General features: G+C 37.8%; 1 protein-coding gene across 4 annotated transcripts in view; it reads left to right on the top strand.

The window, feature by feature from the left end:
* The window catches only part of NFIB (nuclear factor I B), a 193,002-nt gene that overhangs the window by 133,066 nt on the left and 36,260 nt on the right, over positions 1 to 23,676 (top strand). For all 4 annotated transcript variants that reach the window (XM_068423851.1, XM_068423850.1, XM_068423853.1 and 1 more), the window contains 2 exons: positions 14,254 to 14,385; positions 16,823 to 17,007. In XM_068423851.1, the coding sequence (XP_068279952.1) occupies positions 14,254 to 14,385; positions 16,823 to 17,007 (317 nt within the window). The remainder of the gene's footprint in view (positions 1 to 14,253; positions 14,386 to 16,822; positions 17,008 to 23,676) is intronic.

Here is a 23,676-nt window from a genome sequence, read left to right as displayed (position 1 = left end):
ACCAGCCTTCTTCATGTCACATTTATCAGTAGTGACAATGTTATTGTTCATGTTGCTTGAGTGGATTTACAATGAACCTTTACTTAATTTCTGTGCCATTGGGTAGCTAGACTTCCGGACTGAAACAGCCTTTAACTCTCTCTGTATGTTTCATAAACCAGAGAACTCCAAAAGATGAGAAAGGGAGAATAAAAGAGAGAGACTTGAATCAGTGTATTTTATTTTTGCTTCCTGGAGTTTACATTCCTCCCTGAATATCCTGTTCTCCAGCATTGCTAGGCCTAGTGAAATTTTACCAGATGCCTGGCAGAGAGGTTGTCTTTGAGACACTATGATGGACTTTGTTTTTTCTGTCCTTAAGATGTTCTTCCGTTCCTGCAGAGGGACAGGTGTACCACTGTCCAGCCTGAAAACCGTTATACTGGGGGAAGCATAAGCCTTTTGCTCGTAACCATTTATGTTTGTCTCCAGTCACTTTCTAAGGTTATTCTGCTGCTGCGGAAACACTGTAAGGTAGTGACCACAATGCCTGTCCTTGGTACCTGGCCTCACTGGGAAGGGCTATGTGGCAGCTCCTGGCATATTTGTTCTGCTGCTCGTTTGTTAGATGCTTGATATCATCTTCATGCTAGTATATATCTTTGTAAAGCTCCTTTTGGCCACAGAGGTCTTACCAGGATATGATATTTGTGAAAACCTATGTTCTGTTTCCTTATGGCTGCAAGCACAAAGATAACAGAAATAAAATTTTGGAGGTGGTTTCTAGGCCAGAGAGCTCACTGGTCCTACTTCCCTCTCCCCCATTGAGATCTGCATGTCGTATGAGGTTAGGCATAAATGAAAAAAAAGGACACCCCCCATTTGGGGTCACATTTGTGTTCATCCAGTGTCACCAGGGGATGCTCATGTAGTCCCAACAGGCACTGCTTTTCCAGGCAGTCTCCAAAGGTCATCAGCACCAGAAATGTGAATCATTCCACAGCACTCACAAATGAGAATATGCAGAGGTATCATGTTTATGGGTAAGTAGCTTTTCTTTCACTCTGCTGCAATTTTAACTTTTCTAAGAGAAACAAAATCAGAAATAGGGTTGATGTTAGGAGATAGCATTATTGATTTCAGTTTCATTGTCTCTACTTTGAACCTGATAGAGCAAAGTCTCGAACTCTGACCTGAAATAGATCTAGTTTCTTCGTCTGCATACCTAAGTGTAATGTATTTTCATACAAATAGAAATGACGTAGGTTTGAAAGATTCATTTATCATGAAGGCTTTTCATATCTTTATTTAGATGCATTTGTAAAATAGCAGAAATAAAATGGCAGTGGTAGTTTGGAACTGGAGATATTCACAATAAAACAATAATAGCTGAAACAGGTTGGAATTAAGTAGTTAGGAGGCTTGTAGGTGTCTAAGGTTTATCTAACCATTTTGATAGTGAGAATGGGACAAAGATTAATGGGTGACACAGAAATATACTGTGTTTAAAAATGTGACAGGAAAATTTGCAATGGGGTGGAACTGGTTAGATCAACCTTTTATTGCTGTGAAAAACAAATATAATGTAGTTTATGTAGGTAAGTAGATATAAGAGAGGAGTGATCCTGTATGAGTGATTTTGTTGTAATCCTCATAGTTTCTACAGCTTCTCTACTGTGCAAGCATGCATCATGAGGGGTAGGAACATGACTAGAGGAGTACTTGTGGTTTAGCCAGGATGTGGCATTTGTGAAACTAAGAAAAAGAAATGTAGCCCAGCTACAATAAAATCTTCCTCATACCACACTCCACTTTCAGTTGTAAAACTCCAGACTTTGTCCTTTTGCTGTTATCTGTCTTCTTCCTGTCGTACTACTTACAAAAATATTTCAATAAGATTCCCAGATGTTGTGTTTTACAGTCTATTTTAGAGGAGTTGGCTGTTTGAAGATGTAATTCTGGGCAGAAATAAGTAAGTTTATCTGAAAAATGGGAACTTTAGATGGCATAAGGTTTGTCAAAGCCAATCCACAAAGAGTTATGAGCAGCAGCTTCATTATCCAATGCTCTAGTATTGTTGTGCATGTTATTGTTCTGATATAAAAATATTTAAAACTCTAATTAACCAAAATTAGTATTAAAAACAAATTTTTATTTTTATTTATTGAAGTCAGATTATAAGTCCTTATGGAAGAAAAGAAAAGCATGTGAAGCTGTGATACTGTCCTGGAGGTTTACTTCATTGGCTTGCAAACATTTGTGACTATTTTAAAAACATATGTAACCCCAAGAGTATGTGTTACAGTTTCAAAAACAGATTAAAAAAATATTACTGTGGATTGTTTTTGAGTTTACATATGTTCAGTCATTGTGGGAAGATTCTGTAGTTTGTGCCATTATTTTTGCTATGTTAAAATACTTAAAAGATGACTTTATTTATTTGCATGATTTTTTTGAAACAGGTGTGAGATCTTCCTGCAGAGCAAATAGGCAGGTTTATAACGGCAAAGATTTCTCCCAAACCTTCTCTCTATTATTAGCCTTCCAAGTAACTAACCATCCTTCAAAAATCCTAGAGCCTAAGAAAGCGAGAAGTCACCTCTAAGAATGGTACATCACTTACAAATAGAGCCCTAACATGACAATTAGGAGTTCAATTTCTGTGTCTTCTGTGAGATCTTGTGCAACTTATTTGTCCTCTCTTGTACCTCAGTTTTTCCAGTTGAATGTCTTATTAACTTAAATAATGGCTGGATCATGTCTTACTTACATTTCTACCAATTAGAAATATATCTAGATCTAAAACATAGTTTGCTATAAATCTCTTGCAGTCTTCCTTTTTCCAAGTTGCTGTTACTGAATTCTTTATGTGTTTCTGTATTAAACAGATTTTTGAGTTCCTGCGGTAGGGTAGTAATACATTGTGAAATAGATGGAAGTTGCTGCCTAACTAAGTTTACTGAGTGTTTTAGAAATTCTGAAGAGGATAAAATTTTGTACAAGAAAAAATATCACCCTTCCCATTTGGAAGAGGAAGTTGTTAAGAATATAACAAAACTGGTGACTAGTACAGTGGATAAAAAATATTTTGGATCTAATAGGCTAAGAACTGTTGGTGAACATCTTGATTTATTAACTGGTAAGTAAATCAGATACTTTTTCCTTAACTCATAAGGAAACAGGAATACCAGAAGAACAGAGCACAGTGTGTGCACCTATGGCTTCATGTCTAAAAGCTAGCTTGACAAAGTGCATTAACATAATTGCAAACAATTTCCATATTTGTCCTTGAGATCTGGTTTACTGTTACAGTGTTACAACACTGTGTATGTTGTACATAAATAAAACAGGGGTTATCATCAATGTACGCTGGTCATGGTAAAAGTGGAGAGATTCATGTGGATTTCTGTAGTAGTCAGGTGTCTGGAAATACTGAATGTCAATATACAATGAAGTGAATTTTAATTTTACAGTTTCTTCATCATGTTCACTCTCTTACACCTCACCCACCTCTACCAACAGTCAAGAGTCAAGATGGCAGCATACCATTAAAACTGAAACAGCTGGACCGCCTTCACCCGTTGATTGGCCAGCAGCTGTTGGACCCTCCACTTCTCAGGTCCCGACCCCCTTTGTTGGATACCCCTCTTCTGGACACTTGTCCCCTTTTGCTTTCTCCCCACCCACTGGACACTCCTTCCCCATTGGGGTCCTTCCTGATGGGTCTTTCCTTCTTGGGCCTTCTTCTCATGGACTGTCAAAGATGGACGCTCTCATTTCTGAAGTGAGGGAACTAAAAGAGGAAGTAGTTAATGTGGTCCAGGAGTTGAGAACGGTGACAGATCACCTTGGCTTTTTGGTGGCCTGTGTTGGACAGAGTTCAGGATTTTTTCCAGCTCCTGGTGCTCCTTCTGAAGGTTAATGCTTTAGAAACTCATAGTCTCCATCTAACAGATGAATTCATCTTGCAAAGGTTTATCTTGATGAATATCTGTTAAATGCATTTCTGTGTTTTTGACTCAGTCTGAGTTCTCAGAATCCTTGTATGTCAAAGACTGTTTTAAAGCAATTTATGCCTTGTTAGTAACTTCTGTTACATTTGCCTTTGTATTTTTTAATATTTCAAAATAGTCTTTAATCAATGTATACACACACATACACATACCCTTCATATATATATATATATATACACACACCCATGCACACCTTATGGATCTCTCTGAATTTTCTGTGTTTTTAACTAGTATAATGTGTGCACAGTGGTCCAATGCTGCCACTTGATAAGTTTTCATAACTTCACATGCGTAAAGTGAGAGGTACTTTTCACCAAGAGTAACTTTTCAAAGAGTATTTCCAGAGAAAATTCTTAGCCATGGATTCTCTTAGCCTCTTGACTGATGTGATGCTGAGAGTGGCATCATGGTAACAGACAATAGTATTAGCAAGGAAGACTTGCCTGGGAGGCCACAAGTTGGGTTCTCCTCTTTCTTCCTGGTTGCAGAGCAAGACATTGGTAGTGTTCAATGAATGGGCATTATGTCTACTCATTAAAAATCAGTAGTTCTGCCATGATAGTTAAAAAAAAAATTAAAATCAATAGGGAATTGGTTTACTTTTGGTTTCCACAGTGGCAATTTTACAAGAAAAACTGCTGGTACGTAAAGTAAGTTAAACATCACTTTCATAAAGATGAAAAGTGCTTTCTTATCCTTAAAGCTTGAAAGGCATTAGATATAGAAAAATAGGTGAAGGAGCTTTCAAATGCTTGTTCAATTAAAAAGGCAGAGAAAGAGAAAAAAATCCATTAACAGGACAGCAAAAACATTATCTTAAAATGAGTGAAGTTGCTTGTACATCAAGAAAATTTACATCTTCCGTTATTGGGTGAGAATGGTGTTAAGTTTACATTCTCTCCAAAAAGAAAGCAACAGAAATTATATCTGTTTTTCTGTGTTTAGGATAGCTTTAGACTAATTTACAACTTGTTCATAAGTATCTTCAAATATTCAAAGTAGCAGATGAGGAAGTTTCTACTCTGGGCAGAGCAGGGACCTGACTTTTCCTTCAGCCCGTGTACACTTCAGTTGCTGAATGAATGAAGAGTAATACAATGTTTAAAAATACAGACAGAAAAACAAATACAGTAAGAGATACAGCAGGAAGCATATAAAAAGGTTTGCTTTTTTTGCGTTTCTGGAAATGGCTGTTATTTGCTCAATAAAGTCACTGTAAAAAATCTCATTATAGGTTCTTTGTCTTTTATTTTGACTAATATATTGTGGCAAGGGCTACTGCTTAATGTTTTCCATGTGTGATTAGTGAGTAGAATACACTCAGGGCTAGCATATGCATCTCCCATACACATCAGTCAAAGATGTAATTGCAAAAGGATATTTTTCTTGTATGCATAGCACTTATTCTGTGATGAATTTTATATTATGGCAACATCCTGTTACCTTGATGGTGACTCTAGGCATCCTTTGATTGAAATTAGTCATAAAATGCATGTCTTAATGCAAGATTTGGCCCAGGAACTATTACATGTAATTGTCCTATTCCAATGTTGCTGAATAAGAGATTTCATTACTATTTTTGGAATGGATCAGCTCCTATTAGAAATTGTAGGTTAAGTATTATTCCGTATGATCTCACCTATGTGATGCAGAATGTCTTCAGTTACCAAAAGAACAGGTATTTAGTATCTCATGAATCATACATGTCTGCACTGACATTTTTTTCCAGTTATGGTACATCCGTGAGATAGAAATAATGAATTTAGCCCACATTTTGTAACTTTTTTTTAGGCACCTCTCCTTTTTGTCTTCCTTGATAGATTCTTTGTATCTGTGCTGTATACATAGATACATTTGAAAAAGTTCTTAATTTCTCTGTTTTACTTCTTTCATACAAACTGTATCAAACTTGATCAAAGTAGTATATTTCAGTTTGAGTTAATGATTTTATCTCAGTTCAAAACCATTCCCCAGATGAGTCTACAATTAAATTAATATAGCACACCTATTCAACCATCCTAAACTGTTACCAGTATAGACTATAATAGTAATAAAAAGGAGATGCCATAACCTAAATGCTTCTAAATCAATGACTTCCCTTACATTGTTTTATCTCAAATGCCTCTTTACTCTTATTGCATTAGAAATTGGGAATACTTTTCTGACTTCTGCAGTTAAGGTTACAATATTGATTTCATTTTCTAGCCAAGTTTCTTGGGTTTGCAGAATTAATGAGATGTTATAGCTGTGCATTTTTCCTTGGAGTTTGGATGGCTTTCTGTAGGATAATTTAATAAATGACTAAAATGTACTCTAAAGTCTTTATAATTTGTTTGGCTTTTTAATTAGATTTTTCTCACAGTCTCCCATAATGCTCTTCTATCACAGCTATCTACTGGAATCACATCTCTTAACATGATTCATAGATGATGAAATGGCCCATTCTGTTTCTGAAGTGTAAAGTTAAATAGAAAAGTAGTTGAGTACCTAAAGTACACTGTAACTGCATAAGGGTTATTTATGGCAGTGCAGAGTACTTGGAGCTTCATGTGGGTTTGTTAATGACAGTATATATATTTGTTATATATTTTTTGTGGCAGCAACACTGTATTTTTGGTCTCATGCTTTTTATCTCTATTCCCAAAGTCAGCCTCATTGCTTGCAGTGCCTACTCCATGCTTAACAGGTAGCCACCCCAGGGAGCTCTGAGTTACTCCTAAGTACTTCCCATATGACAGCTGATAGGCTGTGCTGGTACAGAGGTGGTTGGTTAAACTGAGCCTGAAGTGGTGAGGCAGGAGAGGATGCAGAGGTGAAGTCTGTCACTCTGCCGCTGGCCCCTGTGCATCACTGCAGAGTTGGTGGAGACCTTCTCGCCTCCCTCCAACAGCAACAGCCCAGCTCCCCGTGGTCTCTGTGGTGGCACCTCTTGGGGGTCTCACAGCTGCACAATGCTTCTGGTATGAGGCATGTAGGGTGAGGAAGGCTGTCCAGCTTTATGCCAGCAAATCAATGCATGGAAAAAAAAAAGGCATTTTTTCTCCTCACAAGCAACAGTGCAGGTACGATAACAGAGTCATACTGATTATGAACTTTCCTGGGCAGTTTACTATTACTTTCTGATGAGGAGTGGCAAGGTGGGTTTGAAGGATGAGAATGAAGAATTGCTGCCCACTGTTCTTGCAGAAGAGTGTGCCATAGTTTCAGCCTAATCTTAGTGGGAATTGATGTGAATTCAAACAAGAATAATCTTTTCAGTATGGCAGTTAATTACTTACATGTCACATGACACTGTCAAGCAACTGTTGTGGGATTAGGTCCGTATGTCCCATCCTACTGTTAAACATTTTTTGAAATTACTTTGGGATGTGCATTTTTTTGGTGTGTACATATTCAATATTAATTCTCTATTCTGACCATCATATCTTCCCTCTTCTCTTGTTTTATAAACTGCCTTTTGTTAAAACTGAAAAATCAAAAAACCCAGAATTTTAGGAAATGTGTATGCAGTGTTCCCAATTACTCTATCTTAAATAGCCACATGCTAGAATTACACTTTTCAAAAGCTAGTGTATATAGTTTTAACAGGAACTGTACTGAGTTGTTTTGCTTTCTGTCCATAAAAAGTAGGATGATCAGTAATACAATGAAGAAATTAGGTTGTCCAACTTTATACAGTTAGTCACACAGACCAACAAAAAGCATCCTACAACGTGTTTGTATAATGACTTATCTGGGTTTTCAACGCCCCGGCCCCCACCTCCCCCACCCCCAGTATGCTGGGAGATATAAGGGCAGATAGATACAACCCTTCTATCTTTTGTCCAAACCCCTTTCTGTTGAGGAAAAGAAAATCATCAAGGTTAACACATCCCACAGAATGTAACTGTTGGCAATGGAGTGCAGAATTCTGCAAGTTGTGGGTAAGGATGAGAAGAATGACGTTTACTCCATCTAAGGGGTTTCTGACTGATGTTTCAGGTGTCTGAAAGTTCTTGCATCACTTTTTTCTCTCATTATTATATTAATACTTATTGAGCGATGCAAAATATAATTTTGTTAGAAAAGATTAATTTATTAGAAAGTGTAATTTATTAGAAGAAATTAACAGAGAATTAATAAGGAAATAATTCAGTTGCTATTGTAAGAAATTTACCTTTGTTTTGCGGTAGCTTTTCTGAATTGCCCTATTGTAGTGTTTTTCTTGCCAGCTTGCAGTACTGCAAATGGCATTGGAAGAAACTGCAAGCTGGTTCCTCTTAAGTTTCTTAACTACAAATCACAGAAGATAATGCATGGGAATTGTTTCTCTGTTGTGAAATGGCAAAACAGCACAACAGACCGTTTGATTAGCCTTGGGCGTGGTTCCTGGTAGGAAAACCAGTGCCACAGTGTGGTAGAGTAGATTGTGCAATGTCGGAGGTGTGCCTGTGAAAATAACATTGGCGCTAAGTAGGCTGATTTGAAGATGGGAGGTTATCATATCTTTGTACACAGGAATATTCTACTCTAGTATAAAATTTTCATATGTAAAATGATTTTCTACACTTGTTGTAGAAGCAAAAATAAAACTGAAATCAGGTTTTTAAAGGTGAAGAGAGCAGCTCTCTTCAAACTTTAACATTGGCTGCTCCTCAAGTTCAGAACACTCTCAGATGCTAAGCAACATGCATATATATCTTCATGTAAGACCTCACTGTTTCTCTCAAAAGCAAGTACAAAGGCCTTCACACTTGAGAACTGCTGTATATGTCTCAGAAGGTCACGGAACAGAGCTGATCATAATTTGTTTGGTTGGTTGGTTTGTTTTGTTTCATTGATTTTCCACTCAGGAAAACATTGATTATCGGAATTGAATTTTTCATGGAAATAAAGAAATTTTCAGGAGGGCTTCTCTCTGGTCTAAGATAAAACTTACAGTGAGGGGCAATGAGACACCAATGAGCCAATGATTAGGGCACAGATTTGGATAATGGGAGAACTAGATGCAAAGCCTGATCTCTGCCTGATACTGAACAGGAATTCTAGCAAGTCTTTCTCGGTTCTAGGCATCAGGTATCTCAGACACCAAGCTGTTCAGGCACATTTGTCTTTCTCTGCTATTTATTAACAAAAATAAGTCACTATTCTTTTTTTTTGTGAAGAAGATAAAGATATTAAAATGTTTTGATTTTTAGGATTCTTGGTTTCCATCCAGCCCCAATGCTGAGTCTTTAGGACAGATATAACAAAGCCTTTTTCTTACAAATGAGAGGTGATTGTGCTTTAGAGTCACTCAGCTGTCAATATTGAGTGTTCGGTGTCTTATTAAGACCCACAGTTGAGAAATACAGAATGCTTACAATGTTAAAGGAAATCAGACTGAGCATGTCTGAAAATTGGTGACGCTGGCTCTGCCTGTGCAGAGTGGCTCCGCTCATTCTTCACATGCACAGATGTAAAACAAAACTGATTCTCCTGAGCACAGTGGGATTTGTCATGATTCATCGTCATCGTCATAGAGCTATCTCATGTGAATTTAAAATTTGATCTAAGTTTTCACAAGTGCTTCACACAAGCCTACCTACCAGATGTGGTGGAGGCAATGGAGAGTGAGGCTCAGCAGAGTGTGACGTATGTAGTATATCCTGCTATCAGAAATAACCCCAGGTACTACCTCTGGAAAAAGAGCAGTTCGTTTTAAAACCGTAGCATGAAAGGATGCCTCTTATAGCCTGCCAGTGGTGCTATGGTGTCTGTAGCTTTCCTGTTTTCACTATGGTTATATATACAGTAAGCTGAAAGTTGTTTTATTGTGCTTTCTCTGGAGATGATACTACACTAATGAGTTCTAAATCAGTCTTTACAGATTATTGGCTGCAGGAGCATACCTTGTGAAGAAAGACTTGTGAAACTAAGCACTAGAAAAGATACTAATAAGAAGAGTTAAAGAATAAACTGGATTAAAAGAGATTTAATACTTGTTTATGATTTCTTCTTACTCTGCTCATGAGCATGTCTCATGAGCAAGAAGGAGGAGCTGCCATGTTGTGGTGGTGAGCAAGAAAGCAGACCAGGTGTCCAGAAATAGGCAGGTGGATATTTGAACTTGCCCTGGATCACTGCTCGATTCCAGCCGAGTTCTCCTAACAGGTGGCTTGCTGAGTGGTGTTCCAAGGTGACATTCGTCCAGGGAATTGCCTAGATGACAAACTGCTTCAGACTGAGGAAGAGGGTCTTTGCTTTGATAAGGAAATGCCAAAACTCACATCTCATTAGTGTTCCCTAAGGTTCTTTGGAAGTGAACAACAGTTTAATTAAAGGCTGACGTAAACACATTTCTGCACACTTTCCCCGCAGCATTTTATCACATTAGAATTGATCAAAATCATTGCCTTGGGCTGTCTTAAACAGCTATACATCTGGAGCACCATTTGTGCAAGCTGCTGATGAACAGGCTACATACGCTCTGCTTCACAGCAGCTCTTCTGCCTTCCTATGTAGAAAGTTTAACCTTGTTGGGAGATGAGGTGATCTAACTCTTTTTTATTTGCATAAGCCCTCTTTACTTTGTTGAGATGCTTTAAAATGTATAACATGCCACCCAATGCATACATACTGCATTGACACAGTAATATGAGAATACAGGCAAGAGTGATTTGGAACAGGACTGAGAATTAAAAAAAAAAGAAAAAAAGCCTGTTTTTCACATTTGAAGAAACTTCTTGGCAGGACAGGACACAGTGTCTGATCAATTTTGACCTTTTGATAACTTTGTCCAAGCGCTTTTGCCTTCTTTCTGCTTTTCATCTGTACTTAGCATTTTTTCCAAAAGTTTAAAAATAAGTCACACTTAAAACTGTTTTATTTTCATTCTCAAAGTCATAAGGATTAGAATCTCATTTCTGAAACTTTCATACAGACGCAAGAGCAAGTGGCCTATTTTTGTGACCTCTGTTTGTCATTCATTACGTAACTATCAGTATATAACTAGCTCTATGTAGCTACTAGACTGTATCTCATGATGTGGAAAAAATAAGACATGTTTTAAAATGAGAAAAATGTGTGTTTAGCTGCTAGTAAAATGATATGAAGTCGTACTGTCACTTGAACTCATTCTGCTTTATTTAAAGGCACTGTTTCTTATGAGCAAAATGAAAGACAGTGAAAAATGGCTTTGCATTTTTTTTTCGCATTTTGTTTTTTGTAACTCGTAACTCTCCAAAGAAATGTAACTTGTGTGTTTTCGTATTAAAGCTCTAAGCCTCCTCTCTTGGTCAAGGGGAAGAAGTCTGCAGCCTTTCTTCCTAACCTATGTAAACAGTTATTGTTCTGTCTCCCCTGTCGGCTGCATCTGTTATTCGGCAGTGGCAGGAGCATGAATGCTCCGTTATGATGGCCAGGCGCACACGGGGAGAGCTGCGGGGGCAAAAGGGCTATCTGAGTTACTTCTCAGTGCAAAATGCATTGTTTTAACAAAGAAGCCGCTGCTTGCCCTTCAGCCATTATTCTTCGCAGGTGCCTATGCTATATATAACAAGACTTCTTCTGGAAGTACTTCATGGTGGTGTGCTGTGCAGTGTACGTTAAAGTTGCTATTTTGGTGGGTAACAAGTATTTTTATGGCAGTGCTGAATTTTCTATTCCTGACTACTAGTCACATTCACCTTGATGAGGAAACAGTCTTCTGTATAAGTTCATTGTGTTTGCTTTGTAATTTATACTATCTGTTTTCTATGTGCTAACTACAATTCTTACTCCTGTAAAGTTGGAGCAGGAATAAATTACATATTTTTAAAGCAAATGCTAGGGTTATTGTAGTCACCAATCTCCTTTTCAGTAGATTCTTTTCAAATTAGTGATACCACTGGGGGGTTAATGGATACTCTGATTACATTGCACTTCATATAGCATACTTCTCTCGAGCAACTAAAATATTTTGATTTTGAAAAACACAACAACTTCTGCTTGTTTGATGAAGTAACAGTCACCAAGCAAATTAAATCTCTGTTGAATTCCAGAAATCAGAGCTGCTGATGCCTGCAGACCTTCAGGAGCTAGGCAGCTCTTTCTTCCATGAGTTCTTGTGTTGAATACGAGCTTTACATAAGGAAAAGGCTTTCCATGTCCAGCCCATGGTTTGTTTTTTCCTTAGGGAGATTTAAGTAACGTGCGTTTAATTTGAAATAAAATTAAACTGTTTGTACATTCTGTCTTTTGTGATAGCCTATATGTGGTAGAGTCAACAAGATACTTGGTCACTGATAAGTTCTGTGACAACTACTGATGATCCCAGTGTAGTGGTGGGAGGCTGTGTCTACAAGCTATTAGGCACACTTATCTTTTTTCTCAGAATGTAACATTACAGTGTTTCTGCAGAAACAGAGATTGTGCATGCACAGAACTACAGTACAAAGACAATAGCTGGTTAATTTTGTCCTAGGCTTTTATAAAACCCTGCATCTGTTGTAGAGGTGTGAGAATTTTCTTGCTCTGATGGAACTAGGGCCTGATATGAAGAAGCTAGGGCTGTCATTTGGGCAGAAAATAAAATGTAATGAAATATTTGAAAATCATGCCAGAATTAATGTGCCTTCTTATCATGGTTTGCCTGTGCAAAACTCAATTTAAAGAAATTCAGTCTTGCAATTTTAAAAATTATTTCGTAGCTTAGCAGAGTGTATTCAACAAAACTGTAACCATTTGGCTTTGTCTTTTCTACCTGCTGGTAGATTCAAAGAAACAAAATATTCCTCCATTTTCTTCCTCAACAACAACTTATTTAGCTAGAGGTGCCTGTGTCAGCACCCAGTTTTTGATAACATCATAAAATTGCAACAGATCAGTATAATAAAAAACATACAGTAACCTTTGTCATATCTGTTAAAACTGAGTGAGTGCTGCATTGCTCCATTGTAAAGCAATTTCTCGCTCTTGCTGAATGTTTCACTGAATGAAATCCTTTCTCAGCAGCCTTCTTGAAGTAAACCTTGCAGGGTATCTGGGAAATCAGCAGACTTAGTAGTCAGGACCAAAGGGGAGCAGGGGAGTTGCAGGGGGATGGTGGAGGGGCATTGGCAGAGTCTGCCCTGGGTCTGGTTGCCAGTGCCTATGCAGGGCTTGACAGCAGGATGGGGCAGAGCGGACAAGTGGTCTCTCAGTTTGATGGGTCCTGCTCTAAGTACAACTTTCAGGGTGAAAAGCCACTCTTAATCTCCAGCCAGTTCAGAAAGCAGTGGTCCAATTTGGACTCAGCAAGGCACTCACATTTTGCAGGCCTGTCTTTGACTTCCAGTTTGTTTGTATTTCCCCCAGAATAGCACAATACAGTGTGCCATTATTAAAAGCGCCAAAATCACTTTAAGTGCTAACATGGTCCATGTAGGAAAGTCAGCTGCAATGTGACCCCAGTCTGGTAAAGTGCTTAAGAAATGACCTTTGCTTTAAACATGAGTTAGTCCCATTGATTTGAAATGGAACCCACTTACGATATTGAGGTGTGTCCTATAAAAATATTATAATTAACTTTGAAATAATTTGGTTCAAAGTCCAACAAATGTTGTTTAATTAATTTAAACTTTCAGAAAGAATCCAGTATTTTTGCTTTATGCAATATCAGTAACCCTGCATGGTAGAAATCATGAGTTTGTCCTTCCTAGAGTGTTATCTTCATGCAGTGAGCTCTAAAGAGATGTTTTTTTTGATAGGGAAACTGGAAAGAAGAGGTAGGTGGGAAGCCCTACTTGGGACATGGAAAATATGAGACAGAGAAGTTAAAGTATCATTTATTCTTAGGGAGGTTACATTGTTTCACTATGGTTTGGGGAAGGGTAAGGGGTGGGTTTTGAAATAACAAAATAATAAATACCATAAACTGGCATGCGTATGGCAGTTAGCCTACACACCTGAGTGTAGGTGTTCCATTAAAAAAGCAATAACGATAATGTGGCTGTTGAAGGAGCAGATGATTTGATGGTGTTCTGGGGAGCTGACAAGTATCTAGGGAGGTTCTGAAAGCATGCATTTCTTCACTGTTTGGCTTGTCTGGTATGAAAGGAATGTAGTTTCTGTTTTGTAGGACAAAGACCAGTTAGGGTATTATTATTCATTCTCAAGTTTGAAAGCAATAGTTTAAAATTAGTTTATTGGTCTCAGGGGAGTTGGGTCACCGCACAATATTTATTCAAGAACAGTAAAAATAGATATCTTCAGTCTACAAAATGAAGTGTCCTGAGACGGGCTTCTAAGCTAATATCACTGTTCCATTGTTTTTCTATTGCAGATATGTCTTCTCCTACAATGAAGAAACCTGAAAAGCCTTTGTTTAGTCCTACTTCTCCACAGGATTCTTCACCAAGACTGAGCACTTTTCCCCAGCATCACCACCCAGGAATCCCAGGAGTTGCACACAGTGGTGAGGGTTATGGAGGAGGAAGAAATACCTCCCTATTCATTTGGTCTGTTCTCCTTTCCTACAGTCAGATTGTGATGCATTTTTACAGAATTTCTTAGAGACCTAATCCCATTTATAATACTGATGAGAGCAGAAATGGAGGAGGTTGCAGTATCCTTGCAGGAATGCTTGTTAAACTCAGTTCGGGTACTCTGACTGGTGCAAGTCACTGGAAACGGTTTGGGATTAACCAGTGAATAAAATAAGCTGTAAACTGCATGACGAAGCTGACAGAGGAAAAATCCTCCCCATCTTTCGTCCTTCCACCTACATCCTTTTTTATTATTGTTCAATATTATTTAATATTGTTTATATTGTAAGAGAAGTCACAACTGTGCTCACTATGTGACACACGAAAATAAATACCAGTGCTTCTTTTGAATGCTCTGTCTGAAGAGGTAGTGTCCTGACCAACATCTATTCTCTGAAATCCGTAGTAAAACTTCACTTAAAGTGTGAAGGAGACACTTGAAATGTGATGGAATGCATGTTATCTGGAGGGTTTATCAGGAATGACAGGGAAATTCCAGCATCATGGTCTGTTTAATTTTAGAGATGAGAGTGACCCTGATTCTTCAGATGAGAACATGGTCCTCAGAAGTCTCCCCTCAGCAGCTCATCATGTCTTCTTATAAACTGCATATAAAGGGATTCATTTCATGAGGAAAGCTGGGTGACTAGAGGAGTAAAAGAGATTTGAGGACTCCTTCTTTTCTTTAACATGCAGTTCTGCTTTGAGAAGTTTCTGTTCTGTGATTTTTCCATGATTTCAAGTTCCTCTCTTTCAATAAATGTGTAAGGACTATTTTCCCCTTAACATCCACTTATTTTGTATTATGAGTGTGAGCCTGGACTCATTCTGGTCTCTGTAAGGTTTCCACTATCAGCAAATACTCAAGCACATCAGAGATGATGGATAAAATAGAAGCAATAGAGTTCTGCTCACTTGTGTTTGTTTTGCACAGCTCCCACACGTCAGAGCAGTAACCAATGTTTGATGATTAAACTGAACTGGTGGGGCTGTGATTAAAATGAGCCTGTCACAAAAGAAGCTTCCATAATTATTTTTGGCCCTTTACTTATGTGTAGATCTTTATATTTGCTTTAGTGAATAATTTTTAGATATATGTATTTGAGTGACAGTCATAACGTAATTTGTAGATGAGCTATTTACTTGCTAGGAAACCTGGTATCTATCTGTGTATCCTGTTCTATTACGTCAGTGAGGAATGGTTTTGAGATTTGCAAGGTTTTGAATATCAGGTGCTGCAATTTTGGAACATTCCTACTGTTGTTTTTTCTTGGGCAAACTATAACTTGGTCCCAGCTCAAAAATAGCAAGTCATTTAAAAATTAAGCTGAAAAAACCCAAAGATATGAGAGGTGGTCCAGAAGACCAGTGTTGGTGTGCTTGTGCTGATACGGTATAGAACTATGAGAGGTTTATAAAACACCTTGCTTATACAGACATGATTTTGTACACTCCCACTAATGAAAATGAAAACACCATTATCTTTTCTCTATTTCCATTGAACTCAGTACCTCCTTTTCAATACGTGCCAAGTAGATGCCCTCTAGATTTTTAGTAAGGGTAGAAAGCAAGTTGTTGTGCAGTGTGATAAAAGAACACTCTTCACTTCCAGCTGGATGACTGGGCAGCAGCAGGACATGCTGTACATTCCTTTCACTGTGAAAACATTGCTGGTTTTTTGGACATTACATGTAGACTATAGACAGATAAGTGTTTGTAGGGGCTAGGAAGAAAGAGAATGCAAGGAAAAACATGTATAAGGTAGACACTTTTTTGTCAGGGATATTTTTATTGGATGGATTGGTTTCCCAAGCCCTGAAGTTGAATGTTCATTTGCATTTTCACAAAGGTCAGCAATATTTGTGGCATTATTGATGAGCAGTTATTACCCTGTCCCCACATGAGGCAGGTAGAGTGCAATGCAGTGAGGAATCACTGATATTTCTTCGGACTTGGTGACTTTGGTCTCCTCTGTTGGAGAGTTGTGGATAAAAGTGTAGGTTTTATTTATTGAGAAAAATGTTGGTTTTGTTTATTTGGGCTCCAGATGGGAAAGATGGGAAAGATGAAGTGTCTTATATGCTGGAGAATGATTGCTGTTTAAAGAAAAAACAAAAAAATATGACAGCATAGCCCACAGAACCAAAAGAAGATATGGTATTAATGAATTTGAAACAGTAGCACTTTCCATTGCCTGGATGATGTGAGGGGAGGACATGTAAGTTTTCCTGTAAAGATGCCATGAAGCAGGAGTGCAGTGCACTGATTTATAACTGACTTTTTATTTTTCTTGCTGTAACACAGAGGTGAAGAATTTTGGAAGAAACAAGATGCGAAGTAATTTTAATTTTATTTTATCTTCTCCAGTCATCTCAACTAGAACTCCACCTCCACCTTCACCATTGCCATTTCCAGCACAAGCTATTCTCCCTCCTGCCCCGTCTAGCTACTTCTCTCATCCAACAATCAGATATCCTCCCCACCTGAATCCTCAGGATACTCTGAAGAATTATGTACCTTCTTACGACCCGTCCAGCCCGCAGACTAGCCAGGTACTGTAAAACAATACAAATACTCCGAAAGAAATCCTATGTGTGTCTTCCAGGGCGTCTAGACCAGTACCTCACTAGTTCTGGTCTCCGGGCAAGCTGGGAGCTGGCATATAAGCGATCCAGTAACATTTGCTGTTCAGCATGGTTGAATAAAAGGTGCCAGTTAGTCATATACACTTGCTCTGTCAAGCGTAAGAAAAATACTTGTGCTGAACGACCCGGCAGCACTAACAGGGCAGGTCCTATTCCCACACACTTCCTGCAGGCTGGGTGCCTGTGTGGCCGCACAGGGCTGCTGGAGACGAAGTTCCTGCTGCAGGATGGAGCAAGGAGTGCGCTGCTATGTACATGCACATGCGTACACACTCATGGACATACAGGTATATTTATAGACCGACAATGAAAATAAACTCTGGCAAGGTAATACTTGCCCTGTTTTGTAGGCACCTGACTTTTCTTTGCACAGATGCAAAGACATTAGTCTAGTGAGCACAGCAAGAACCCACAAAATTGTTTTTTTTTTCTTTTTGTAGAGAACATGCAGTAACAGATGAGTTCCTGGCTGCTACATCAATTTAGACTTGTGTCTGATACAGGAAATTAACATGGCTATCATTAGTGAAGTAATTTGTGAAGGACTGTGTGCAGAACTGCTTTCCGTGATAGCATCAGCACATAGCGTTAGCATGTGATCTGCACTATAGGATAAACTGCAGTTGAGACTTGGTCTGTCAATACTTGGAATATTTCCAATGTCAGTGTAATGTAATCTTTGCTGCTCAGGCTGTTATTTGCTTTCGATGCCTTGTCTGAAAAGCTCCTGTGGAGCCCTGTAGCTTGTGCTTTATCATGTGTTTTGGAAAAGCCTTGGGAATATAAAGTGAATAGACAATGGTCAGGTTTTCCTGCTCCTAAGAATTAGGTTCGTTTGGCAGGACAGTCTTATCAGGGATGAAGGGGTTGCTGTCACAGCATTTTGTTTTGGGCTTTGTTTTGTTTTGTTTTTTACCAGTAATGACAGGCCTTTCAGCATGCATTTCAGGCACAACAGCAATAGAACTTGAGACTGAATCAAACTTTCAATGTTGAATAACAGATATGGCCCCTCTGGGCTGTTCATAAGGTCATTGTAGCTATTGTCCCTATGGGCTACTGCTTTAGTCTAGCTGCATGACTTGCTACATATTAAAAAAAAAAAGTGGGTTCATAGAATAAAAATTTACTTTGAAGGGAGAAATCCTGACTATGTGATTTTTTTGATTAAAATATCAATGCAAATTAAACCAAAAAGTGAAAATGGAGTATGTTGGCTTTAGAATACAAATTGCTATCTGTACATGGATTAAAAGTCTTTCAGTCCCATATAGCATTTTTGCTAAGACTCAGCTGGGAATGTTGCATGCAGGACCTGATTTTAATTTGTGTAAAATTTCCATGAATAACAAAGTCTAATTAAGACATCCATTAAAAGTCCTTAACGTTAATTCAGTGCAGAAAATCTTAGAGTTCTGTTGGATTTTTTTTTAAGCTGATGTCTTAATTAGGCACTATTAAGGGAAAAATTATGCAAATTAAAATCAGGCCTTTACTGTTATGCATTTCTTTAATTATTCAGTGCTTGTTTTACTTACATTTTGATTTCTTATATATATTAAAAGAGCAGATTAGGTAATAATCTCTCTGAATTGTTCAGTGTTCTGCTTTGGATCGTCACTGAAAAAATACAACATCTAAATGAAGTATCTGATTTTCAGACAGCTGACAAATGTGCTGTCTTATGGTTTTAACATTGGGGAGTATATTCATTGCGCAGGAGAAGCATTTTCAACTCTTTGCCCAACAAGAGTTTTAGTCTCTTCCCTTATCTGTGGTTGAAAGATTAATCTTTACACCTTAAAAAATAAAATTTTACTCTGCTGGGTTTTTTTCAGAGTAGTAGCAAGCTGAAAACACTTCCTATTCTTGTGTTGTGGCACTATAAGGAATAACAGGCCAGCCTGGCCTCAGTTTACTACTTTTGTCACCTTTCGTAACCTTTATATTAGGGTAATGTTTTTCATTTAATTTGATCTTTGATTTAGTTCCTGAGAAGAGGGGATGGGGTTAAACACCAACAAATATGGGATTCCAGGCATTTGCATCAGCTATTCTCTGCAATTTGTTGTCATTAATCACTATTATTAGTGGAATCTCTTTTAAATTTAATTCTTTAAAGTTCACCTCTGAGTTATGCTGTACATTAGAGGAGTTGCATGCCCAGTCAAAATATCTCTAAATAGAGCAGTTAAAGGATGGCTGTACAAAAAGTAAAACAGCAAGAATAATTTTTTGCTTAGGAAAAGAAGAAGCAGCCGTCTGTGAAGTTTCAGTGACAAAAGGGAATTGTTCTGATACAATGGCATGCTTTGAGCCAAACCAGCTTTTCTTTTCTAAATAAAACATGAATTTTTATTCAAACAAATTTAATTATTATAAAATGCAAAATTGCATCTGTAGGAATACCACATCAAATTTAATTATACTTTCCCACCTCAAAACATACTCATTTGGATTTCAAAAGGAGAACTATGATGATAGTTTTAATTTCAGCTGTAGAAATAGAAAGGATGGATACCCTGACAGCATTTACCTAAAATGAACTGTTCCTCCCCAACATCTTTCAGTAATATGCTAATTTAGATTGTTACGATAAGCAACTGAGATGCCTTGTACTCCCCACAGAAATTTTGAGATTAATTACATTACTGCTGCACTGATTATAGTGAGACAGTCATGCTATTCAATGGAATACTTTAAGTAAAATTAGTTTAAAGATATAGAGCTCCATAGGTTTCCATGGTGGGAAGCAGTGGGCAATTTTCTTGGCATAATGTTAAATACTCCATATTATGTGTGATGAACGGTCAGGAAGTTCAAACAGGCCCTTTGGCTGCAGTGAAAAATGATTCAACAATGGATGATCCTAAACAAAAGAGAGCTGTGGCTGTCAGTTTCATGCATATCTGCTTTTTATCCGTCTTCAATCTGGAAAATAAATAAACAAATGTACTGAACAGAAATGGACCTTGTTAGAAATAGAGCTGGACTTGCCTCCAAGTAGTAGTCTGAGAAGTTCCCAAGGTTTTGAGAACTACTGTACTTTCCACTAATTAAGTAATTCTGCCAAGCCCTTTTTATTATACCTATTTCAATGCTTTTCTTCTTAGCTAAACACGCATGTTACTGGATGAGATTATGTGTGTGAGTATGTATCCATATTATGATAGAGTGCTGGTCTCTCCACAGTTAAATTGATACTGGTTAATCACATTTTTTCAGCAAAAACTAATCGATTGGTATGTGTCTAATCCACACGTGTTTATCTATCTGCAGTGTATTGAGGTTTTCAAAGCTACCACAAATTTTGGACATGTATTTCCTTTTTGAATGATTCCAGATGGGTGAATCTTTTACTCTTGGAAAATATTACCTCCTCTGTGGGTATGTACACATGTGCATGCACGCACGCAAATCTGCACATGGTTGAAATGCATTAATAATCAAAAGTGTATAAATCAACATACAGTACCAAAATCAGACTTCCAATGAGCCTGAACAAATCACCAAGCACAACAACACTTGTGTGGCTGAAGTCAAAACAAAAAGCTCCAAACTTAATGCCCTGTTGAGTTAAATGGAATAATTTCCTGGTTAAGGTGTGGTGAATCACAGAAGGGTCAGCAATGTGTGATGAAGGAAGCAATGACAAAGCAAACACTTAAGGTGAATCCTGTTGAAGAAGATTCTGGCATCAGTGAGAATTTTTTTTTTTTTCTGACTGAAGCAAGCAAACAGAAGTAGACAATCTTGCAAGCCCTTTGAGTTTGGATTATGAAAGGTACAGTTTGCAGGTAACCTTAAATCAAATTTTATGATGTTTTTGATGAAATATACAGTTTTCAGTTGCATGGTAAAACTGCCTGCAGTGTGGGGGAGTTAAGTATTTAACCCTTTTCCTCTTACAATAAATGGCTTATTCTTGTTATGTATGACAGTCAAAGTGAACCGCTGTCCCCATACTGACTAAAATTCCTGGGGCTATTAAAATGTACTTTGTTGAAACATGGGCTAGTTTTAAGCTTTATCTTTTTAATGGTTTTATCTTTGTCTGAAGACAGAAATATCTGAAGTGCTTGAGAAGAGCTACTTCTGGAAGCTGGTGAGGCCACTTATTTTCCTCTCATAATTGATTGGGGGTATTCAATTTTTTGTTCAATGAAATATAGGCACAGTCTTCAGGAATGCCAGGCAGATGCTTTGTCATTCTTCAATACAGTAGCTGCAGTCATTCAGCAACAAGGACAGAATCTTGTGAGGCTCTGTTTGGGCTGGTCAAAGGGTTTCCTGTAGGTTCCTGGGAGAATACTAGCAGAATAAGCCGACACAGGCAATATGTATGCATGTGGTTTCTTTGGTATAGCTAGCACCTTTATTTGTTGACATTTAATAGTTTCAGCTTCTTGGGCAAGTCTTTCCTTGTAATTTTTAAGAAGTTATTGAAGATTAAATATGGGAATGTGCTGGTTTTAACTGTAATTGGGAGACAGAGTACTAGCTTAACTGTATCTACTGACAAGGCATTTAAAGATTTAGTTGCAGTTGTAAATGATTACTTTTTATTTAGTTTGCTCATTTTTGGTTCATTAAATGAACAGTTATAAGTCTCCAGAGTGTATAAAATACCATTTAACCCAAAGATATCTTTCGAATATGTATCTACAAAGAGATTTCCTTTCCCATGCTTGTGTAACACAGACTTACCCTGTTATTAAGAAAAATATACAAGGAAAAGTGGGTATTTCCTTGTGCACTACCTGTTGAAAATAATTCAGATTTTGTGAGCTCACAGGTAAAATTGTAATTCAGGATGGAGGACTCTTCACCTAGAATTCTTATGATATCTGTGCCTGAACATGGGTTGCTGAACCTCTGCAGTTGCGCTCAGTTTCAGCAGCGTTACATCAAGAGGAAAAAGGTTTCTTAAATGGATGAGTCTCAGTGCTTTATAGATAAAAGTCAACACCTTGATTTCTCTCAGAAAGTAGTACAGAAATGATGTTGTCAGGCAAGAACTGGTAACAACATGTTTTTTCTAAAGCTAATTCCTCAAGCAGACAGGTAGCTGCATGTCACACCACCTGAAGCTTTTGTGTGGCATCTTCCAGTGAAGTCTGTGTAAGATGTGCTGTAGCAATGAGTTACTCAGGTTGCAAGGGTATGGAAACTAGTGAGATTCACCCCTATGAAAAGTGATAAGGGGCACTATAAAAAGGCAAAGTACATTTCTGTTGCTACCATAGTGTCCAATAGCAGAAAGGAAAACTGTATAGCCTTGCTTCTTGTTAAGCAAATGCTTTATGAAACCCACCAGGTTCAACCTGAGGAGGAACTGCCCTACAGTACCTTCTACAGTGTCACTGGCAGTGCTCTAATAATACCATTCCCTTATGTTTACCAGAGTCTCAAAGGCACTGTGTTATATTACTCAGATAGGTAATAATAACTTGAGGATATGTCTTCTGCACATTTGATGAAAGTGCCTCCTGTACCATTGAGCTGTCTTCAGTGGAAGACTGACATGGCCATTGGATGTTTACAGGTGATATAGCATTAAGGTGCCCTAGGCAAAAGCTTTACTGAGGTAAAAGATTGGGTTTGCATCGTACACACAAAAAAAAAAAAAAAGAGGGAGGGAGTTAGAAAAGTGGAAGATACTTCTACTAGTTTCTTTTACTTGTAGATTTTCAGAATCATCCATTACCCTCTGTGGATATCACAGAGGACAATGTCATGGACTCAAAGACAGAACTTACCAGCTATGATCTACAGGTTCATAGATGTGTCTAGTAGATAGCTGTTAAACAACACATTTGGTACATGAGCAGGGGACCAAAATGTGCAGAACTGGATCTTATATAGCTTCATCAACAAAACTGATTCAATCAATGGTCTCAAAACTGCACTGCCATAGGGTTTTACAGTGATATTCTTCACCATAGTATCTGAACTTTGCCATTACAAGGGACTGGGACTGTTGAGAAGAAACGAGTGACAGATATTTCCAAATACACTGAATCCACTGCACTCATTGGTTGATCACCTGGCTATAACAGGGTAACCTTCTTGGGAAACACAGAGTTTCTCTTGAAAAACCTGTGTTTTGAGATGCAAGTATATTGTTCTCCACGTATAATGGTTAGCTGGAATAACGGAATTTTTATGAAGCCCTGAAATGTCTTTCTGAAATACCTAACACAGTATCATATGTAGCTGTACCTAGGACATGCACAGGATTAAGATGATTTCTGGCCTTTGTTGATTATTTCTTTGAAGATGCTTTGTATTTAAGATTCCAAGGAAAATTTGAATTATTTTATTTGGAATTTGGAATTATAATTACAACTATTTTGTAAAAAAAGATGCTGTGCAAATTTAAACATAAAATATATTTTATCATTTAAGCAACTTAGTAGTTTATGTGAATCGTTTAATATGTATGTCAAATTTCTGTTATGTTTGGACATCTCATCTGTAGATGTTAGTGTAGCCATTTCACTTTTAATCAGAAAGATTTTTTTTTAATGCTAGAAGTAGTGAGCTATATGACAAAACACCATCCTAAAATGTAAC

The sequence above is a fragment of the Nyctibius grandis genome, chromosome Z (genome assembly GCF_013368605.1).
Source record: "Nyctibius grandis isolate bNycGra1 chromosome Z, bNycGra1.pri, whole genome shotgun sequence".
NCBI classification, from domain to species: Eukaryota; Metazoa; Chordata; class Aves; order Nyctibiiformes; family Nyctibiidae; genus Nyctibius; species Nyctibius grandis.
This window is presented reverse-complemented; position numbering and strand designations above follow the sequence as displayed.